Consider the following 8,324-nt stretch of genomic DNA (forward strand, 5'->3'; position numbering starts at 1 on the left):
TATATATATATATATATATATATATATATACCATTTTAGAGGGTAAAGCAACTCTGTAGGTAAGATATAAAAAGAGTTATCATAATAATTATAAGCAATGATAGATGGTAGCTAGCAGTGAAATCTAGGACGTGCGACACTACATCCTATTTAGGACTCATCAGCTGGATGTACCTGTATCTCAGAGTTGATATTCACTCTGAGACTCGAACCCAGCACCGTTCACCTCAAATGCCATCACGTTATCCACTTAGCTACTGAGTCTTGGTATTCACTAACTTGTGTAATGGTGTGAAGTTTAAATTCATTTCGTATTGTTTGTTTGAAACTTCTCATTGATTTTAACGGTTGTAATTGATCAGTGTCTTATTGGTATATATGCATCCTGTGTCGATTGCCTCTATATTGCTTTAATTCACAAGCATTATAAACAAACATGGGCAGTAATGAGTTCCAGTACTGGAATGAACATCCATTCTAGGATGCACGTATATCCAGCTGACGTGTCCCAAACAGGACAAAATGCACTTCCTAGATTCCACTGCCAACCACTATCCATCTTTGTTTATAATGCTTGTAAATTAAGGCAATATCAACAGAATCCGTACAGGATGTACATATACTAACTGATAAGAGACTGATCAATTGCAATCCTAAACATCAATGGAATGATTCTCATCAAGATACACTTGAAACAAAAGAGTAATAACAAAAAAACAAAAAACAAAACGAAAAGAAAAACAGTATAGTAACCTACCAAAATTACATAATAGTTTACTAACATATGTAAATAATAAATAACCCGTAGGTATAGTTATATCATATAATAAACGTCCATTACGATTATTTATTAATTCTGTAATTGTTTTTAATATTGGCACTGTAATTGTATAATCTAATGGCCATAATTCTAATGCATGTTTAAATAATTGTAAACCATTTGGATATAACCAATTCATTAACATTTGATAGGATATTTTATTATTTAAACTATATAATATACCACGTAGATCTCTTGCTAAACCAATCATTGATAATTTCATTAATTTTTGATTTAAATTAGATGAATCTTATGTAGAATGGGTGAAAAAAAAGAAAAAACACAGAGATAAAAACAAAGAGTGTTAAGGTGATGTAGGTTTTGTTTTAAAATGAACAATGAACATCAAATAAAAAAAACTAGGAAACATTGACTTACATTGCTCCCAAATGCCATGGTACAGTCGAGAGTGAGGAGAGTCCGCTCTCCCTCTCCAAATGCTCTCACATGGCCACGCGAATATATAGCCTCTGTCAGGGAAGTCTTATTCACTACCTTCTCGCACCACGGCTGTTGTTTACGAGATCGAGAGGACGAAAAGAGAATGTTCGGTAAGGGCTTAAACTGGATTGGTGGACACGGCGTATTCACCTAGAGGAGTTAGAAAACCCTGATTACAAACCAATGGTGCACATGGGCTCCAGTATCCTGAGGGAACAAATGGAGTATGAATCAATCGTTGGTCACCGGCTACCATGGGCCTGCATCTCCTCACCCTGCTTCACTGCCTTATGGATCAGACCTTTAGGTCAAAGGCTCCGGGTGTGGCCCCTTAAGAAAACTACCTGCTTCAGTTTGGGAACCTGTGCAGTATCACAGCCTTCACACAAGTCAAATGAGATTTATGCGGTGCATACGTATCTGGTGCTTCCTTGTACCAATCTTTATGTGTTTAGACAAATAAATAATGAATACTTACTCTGAAGAAATGGCTTACACTAAGTCACGAAACGTCGGAAAATCTAATTTTTCTACTCATTAGTATATTACAAATATATTATTTTGTTTATAGAAATTTACTGTATAACGTTTGCTTGATTTGGCATCTGAAGCTTGGAGAACTCGATAGTTTATTGGAGTGTGTTATAGATGAGTGACTCCTGAAGAAACCATAGCAATTATCCTACACCCAATTTCGATTATGGTTAAGCCCTTTTATTAACTTACTTAACAGACATTGTCATTTAGATAGTAACAATTTGCATATATCTTTGTACTGTTATAATCGCTAGAGCACATGACAGACTCGAGCCGGAACGTTAATTGCTTAAATATCATTCGATGACTCATCCTCTTCCCCATAATATGTATGTACTTAAATCATATTATTAGCTAATGCTTGATTTTGCTGCACCCTTATACAATTTGAATATAAATTTGCCTATGTAATCGCTCGCGCTTGGTCGCCGATACTTACTCATGTGCTCATAACTTTGTGGCCTGTGTAATTCGATAATAAACTGTAGTTGCAACTTCTTTTTGCCTTCTGATTTCATGCACTGTTGAGATTTATATTATTACAACGACTATCGTGGTAAAAGATTAGCGAAACATTGTCCTACAAATCTTAACAATCGAGTTAAATAGTTATCGATATTCATTGTTTTCTGGTTTTCAATGTTTATCTAACAAGAGTCAGTTGATAATGTGGAACTAGGAATAAATAAGAAGCATAGGTTTTTATTTTCTATTTAAATTAACAGAGAATTGTATATTGATAGTTGAAAGCGTGAGTCAATTGAAGATAAACCACCATGGAAAACATGGAAGCACTGGACGGCCGTTTCGTCCTATTATGGGACTCCACAATAATGCGCATCCACGATCCCGCACCCGCGAGATTCGAACCCTGGACTTACCAGCTTCGCACCGGAGCACTTATGTAAATATGATATCTTCCATAAAGATAACATACCCACGATAAGAATTGCAAAACAAAAAGAAGCTATTCATTTCCCCCCAGTTATTTTTGAAGAATAAATCAAAAAAAATTTGATTAGCAATAGATTTTAGAATATTCCTGCTTCGGTATCGGCAACTCGACAGTATTCCAGCCCTCACACAGATCAAATGACGAAGTGTGGCTCATATATATTTGGTGTCCCCTTTTACCAATATTTATGTGTTTAAATAATAATAATAATTTCAGAATACCTCTCCCGACCGATGTTGCTACCTTGACGTGGTGGTCGAGCTTGCCTATCGTGATGTGCCAATCGAGCTATACTAGCTGGAACAATCGTTCCTCAAGGTCCTACCATGACAGACAGGTCGGTTGAAGAGCAGTAAGACTAAAAGCGGCAATCCCAAGGTCCGAAAATGAAGTCGTACTGCTGACTGTACAGAGGTGTGACGGCAGTAAGGTGTTTCCTTCAGACGACCAGCATAACAGAGATGCTGCCTTCCCACAAGGAGGGGTGGGGTTGGAAAAGGTCAACCCTAAAAATACACACCTCACCGTATCCCACGGATTTCCGTCTCCAGCGGTAAGGTCCTTTGAAGAACGGAGCTAACACAAAAACTACCTACAAAAAGGCCGTGCGTGACCGGCCTCAAGCAGTTGTCTCTTGGGCACTGCGGTCACGCTCCCAGGTCGTTAAGACCAACACTAATCCAACTTCCTTTTTCAGGTCCTTCAAGGAATACCCTTCCACGGTGTGGGCAGCCGGGAAGTGATATTAGCCCTCATACCCATCACTGCACACGAGACCAAGTTGGTCATATTCAAATCAGAATACCTCTTCTCACAGTTGATGTTGACCAATGGTTTTAAATATGACTATGCTATTCATTGCAGTGTACTAAGTCACCACGGATACCGACGACTTGTTCAACAAGTGTAATCTTATTCTTATTGAGAGCCTGTACTTTTTTCAATTCATATATTTTATTAAAAGCAACTATATATACATATATAAGTTTACTAACCTTCAAATAATAATGCTATAATTAATTGATTTGTAACTCTTGTTAATGGAGATACAAAATTTAAAAATTTTTCATCATCTTCACCTAATTCAACCATTAATAGACGTGAAATTGAAGCATAAAATGTTGTACGTAATCGTGATATTGTTGATGATTGAGATAATTCCATTGTTGTATTAGGCGATAGAAAAGGAAAATATTCAGGCTAGTAAAGAAAAAGCAATTCAACAAAAAAATGAGTATAATCAGAGGGGATACTGTGGATATTCTAGTAATTTTAATAATTGAATTCATGAGTCAATTGAAGCCAGACCATCATGGAAAACCTGGACAGCAGTTTCGCCCTACTGTGGGACTCCTCAGCAGTGCAAAACCACGATCCCACCTCGCGAGGTTCGAACCCAGGACCTATCGGTCTCGCACGCAAATGCTTAGCCTCTAGACCACTGAGCCGGGATCCAACGGTGCTTCTAGGTTTTCCATAGTGATCTATCTTCCATTGACTTATGAATTCAACTATTATAAAATGAGTATTACATTTATTATTAAAATCGCTCAATGATAGTGACTCATTAAATAATTAGCTTTGGATAAGTAAATGAAATGACACTAACTTTAAACATAAGGAGAGACATCGTCTAACATGGCTATCACTTGCAGCAAACCAACGATGGACTCAAATAAACCATATTGCCATCAGTCATCGTTGGAGAGGCTAAATAGAAGATTGTCGCTCGTATTGGAATACTTGTTTAGACTCTGATAACGCCTTAATACGAGCACGCATTTGTCTGCGCCTCACTGGACGCAGGAAAACTACGCTAAGAAGACCCATTAGAATTGAACTGGAACACGAGAGAGGCAAATGTAAATTCCAGGAACAACTGAGTTCACATCTAGGCAGTTCTGTAAATGAGATTGACCCAGATGCTGCTTGGAAAGACATACGAACAGCTGTGGAATACAGCAGTCACATCTATTAGTAATTTAAACCATAGGGCTCCAGAAAAATGAAATGACAGAAACTATAAATGATATGTCTCGTAGGTTGAACGCTTTATTCGGATCCTAGCTATTCGGATAACCCCAGGCTAGCACTACTCAGCGACTTGAAAGACCAGAGAGAAGACACGAGTATCAGAGAAGCACTTTACTACAAGGTTCATTTATGTACAGAAAAACAGGGGTTTTATAGTAATTAAAAGACCTTGAGATTCCATAGTAGCAGTATGTTAACAGCCAATCAGGACCTTGTTATTTTAGTAGCATTTTTAGTAGCATAGCTTCTAACTAATCGCTGATTGGTTGGGCTCTTTATGAGCCTCTCTAGAGTTTATTGTAAGCCGACCTAACAATAAAGGTTTAAGGAACTGAATAGCGTATTCAAGTATGACCTCAATGAGTTAAAACACATTGTTACAAATCATTCCCGAAAAATCGAAATCAAATTGTTTCTAGTTTAGATATCAATCAACATAGCTGTCAATTCTGTCTAACAATCTTCATCGAAATTATCCACAAAGTCAAACTAGCTAGTTTGTAATGGATTTTTGATAAGCAATGTGGTACAGCAGTAGTAACACCGTAGTGATCCCATATCGTAAAGAAAATTACATAAGAGATCAGAAAACATCCTAAATCTTCAAAATATAAGAGTCTTCTTTCGAAACAGTATTCATTATTCCAAACACTGAAGGATTAATTATTTAGCAACTAAATTAAAATTACTATCTCTTGTTTGATTGATGTATAGCTATGTCACTATAAGTCATGAATGTCTGTATTCCAAGCAATATTATAGGAGTCCATATACTAAAAAGGAAGGGATTAACTCTGAAGAACATAAACACTTGAAAAAAAGTGTCAAAACACACACAACTATTCGTTATATTACCAGAAGGAGGTGTTGAAAGCGTGAGTCAATTGAACAGAACACGAGCGGGGGACAATCGAATGTATTAAGACACAAAATTACAAACCAAATTATGTGACTCGTTTGTCAAGTATCAATACATGTTCTCATATTTGAATCACACTTTTTGTATAAAATCTATTAGATTACCAGAACTAATGTAACTAGTACAGGATTCAAGCCTGTAACCTAATGATAGAATATCGAGTTCTTTAATCACTAACCTACTACTACATATTTCCATTTAAAACTATCCAACTGAAATAAACAGCTTGTCAATGAGAAATGTTATCATATATATATTCCTATTGTATAACTATTGAGTAGCTAGATGATGTATATCTATATTGTCACATTAAGTGATTTTTCTATTAACGAAATGTAGTCAACACATTAGTCTTTTCTCAAAAATTTAGACTGTTTCTATGCACATTTAAACTTTCTTACCTTCTACATAAGATCCAGCTTATATATATCCAACATTTACCTCATCATTGATTTAAGATTATTTCAATTACATGAAACCGATAAAATTCTAACCAAATGATAACACTACTTATTACGTACGATGCGATTACATTAGGAAATAGAAACATATTAACTGTATGTAATAAGTAATATTTCAAGAACCGATTATCTGAACTTTCTAACACGTTTTGATTCAATTACTTCATTGAATGTTACTTTGTGCATGTGTATGTATGTGTGTAGTAGTTGTGTAGCGAACAAGAACACAGGTGGAGACAATTGAATTTATTTTAGCACAAAACTACAGACTATCTCAGTAAAATCTGATAACCATACAGTAAACAGTGAATTTACACATGATCAATCAATTGACTCAATCTTGACCATTCCTTCTGCGAATATCAGTCCGTAGTCTTCGATCCATATTGTTCATGCATTTCCAAACCAATTACGTTTCGTGCCCGTTCTTTCCTTATCGATCTTCTATTGAAATACATTCAATGTTCGACCATCACCATATACTACTTATGTGGATATAAGTAACTCACACTACAATATCACATGATTATTAACCGATCACAAATCAAAAACGCGGTCAAAATCGAGATCAAACAAAAAAACACGGGTGGGAACAATCGAATTGCAGACTATCTCAGTAAAATCCGACAACTATACAGTAAATAGTTGATTTACATATTATCAATCAATTGACTCAATCTTTAATGTTTCTTCTGTAAATATCAGTTCATCGTCTTCTATTATTATTGTTTATTTATTCGTTTCCGTTCTTTCCTTATCCATCTTCTCCTGAAATACATTCCATGCCTAACCACCATCAATATACTACTTATGTGGATATAAGTAACTCAACCCACAATATCATATAATAATTAACCGATCATAAATTAAAAACACGATCAAAATCATTGAGATCAAAGAAACAAACAAACAAACAAACAAAACAAATACTTACTGTATGATTAAATAATATAAATTGTATATTATCTAATCGTAATAATTTACGCATAGCACTAAATCCAATAGATAATTCTGATAATAAATTTAATGTTCTTTGTAATATTGATTCACATGTATTCCAATATTTTAAATTGGTTAAAATTTTATTAATAAATATATCAAGGATCATCATTTCATCTGATATACCTAATTTATCAGATAAACATTGATAGAACTAAATAGATAGAAAAAAAATAACAGGAAGAAAATGACATATATATAATAGAGAAGTTTAAATAATAATACTGAAAGACATATACTAGACGGCTTATTTGAATATCTAGATGGCCACACAAATATATAGCCTCTGCCAGGAAAGTCCTACTCACTGCATTCTCGTGACGGGGGTGTTGTTCACAAAAGTGAGAGGACAAAAAGCGAATGTCCGGCGCTGTAACCGGGTTGGTGGATGTGGAGGATCCACCTAGAGGAGTTGGAATACCCTGATTCCAAACCAATGGTGCACATGGGCTCCAGTATCCTGAGGGAACGAATGGAGTATGAATCAATCGTTGGTAACCGGCTTTAATGGGATTGCATCTCCTTACGATGCTCCAATGCCTTGTGAATCAGATCTTTAGATGAAAGGCTCTTGGTGTGGCCCTTTAAGTAAACCATCTGTTTCAGTTTGGGCACCTAGGCAGTATCACAGCCTATATACAAATCAAATGAGATCTATGCAACGCATATACATCTGGTGCCACTTTGTACCAATATTTATGTGTTTCAATAAATAAAAAGTTAATTGGACAACCTATTCGGGTGAGTTTGTGAAATGTTCACGACATTTCACCATACAAGTTAAGAAAGAGCACAATCAGAGACATTGTGGTTGCTAACAATATACATTAGAAAAGAATATACATTATTAAGATGTCGATTCCTAAACTATTAACATCTAATTGGCGATTAATCAATATATATATCATCAGGATCGATCAATAAATAAGAAACCGAACTTCAATTACAGCCACTTTTTGTGTGACAGCTAGTACACTAATTTCATACATAGAAACGAGATTCTGTTTTACTGTTTTTATTAATTCATTTCAATTTTCTTATTTAATTGAATAGTTTGTTGAAGACAGTTTATGTTATGATTTGGTATCAGATAGGATTTTACTATTGAAAATCATAATCTTTTACAAGTTTCACAAGTTCTTGTTCCCTTATAAACTT

General features: G+C 35.2%; 1 protein-coding gene across 1 annotated transcript in view; it reads right to left on the bottom strand.

Annotated features, from left to right (window-relative positions):
- Smp_212400 (exportin 7-related / ran binding protein 16,17) overlaps window positions 1–7,278 on the bottom strand; it is a gene marked incomplete at both ends in the record, with an annotated part of 18,732 nt that extends 11,454 nt beyond the window's left edge. The window contains 4 exons of the mRNA XM_018798819.1: window positions 758–1,069; window positions 3,485–3,598; window positions 3,749–3,953; window positions 7,105–7,278. Of these exons, the coding sequence (XP_018647442.1) occupies window positions 758–1,069; window positions 3,485–3,598; window positions 3,749–3,953; window positions 7,105–7,278 (805 nt within the window). The remainder of the gene's footprint in view (window positions 1–757; window positions 1,070–3,484; window positions 3,599–3,748; window positions 3,954–7,104) is intronic.
- Between the last annotated feature and the right edge of the window lie 1,046 nt (window positions 7,279–8,324).

Source organism: Schistosoma mansoni, assembly GCF_000237925.1.
Source record: "Schistosoma mansoni, WGS project CABG00000000 data, supercontig 0413, strain Puerto Rico, whole genome shotgun sequence".
In the NCBI taxonomy this organism is placed as follows: domain Eukaryota; kingdom Metazoa; phylum Platyhelminthes; class Trematoda; order Strigeidida; family Schistosomatidae; genus Schistosoma; species Schistosoma mansoni.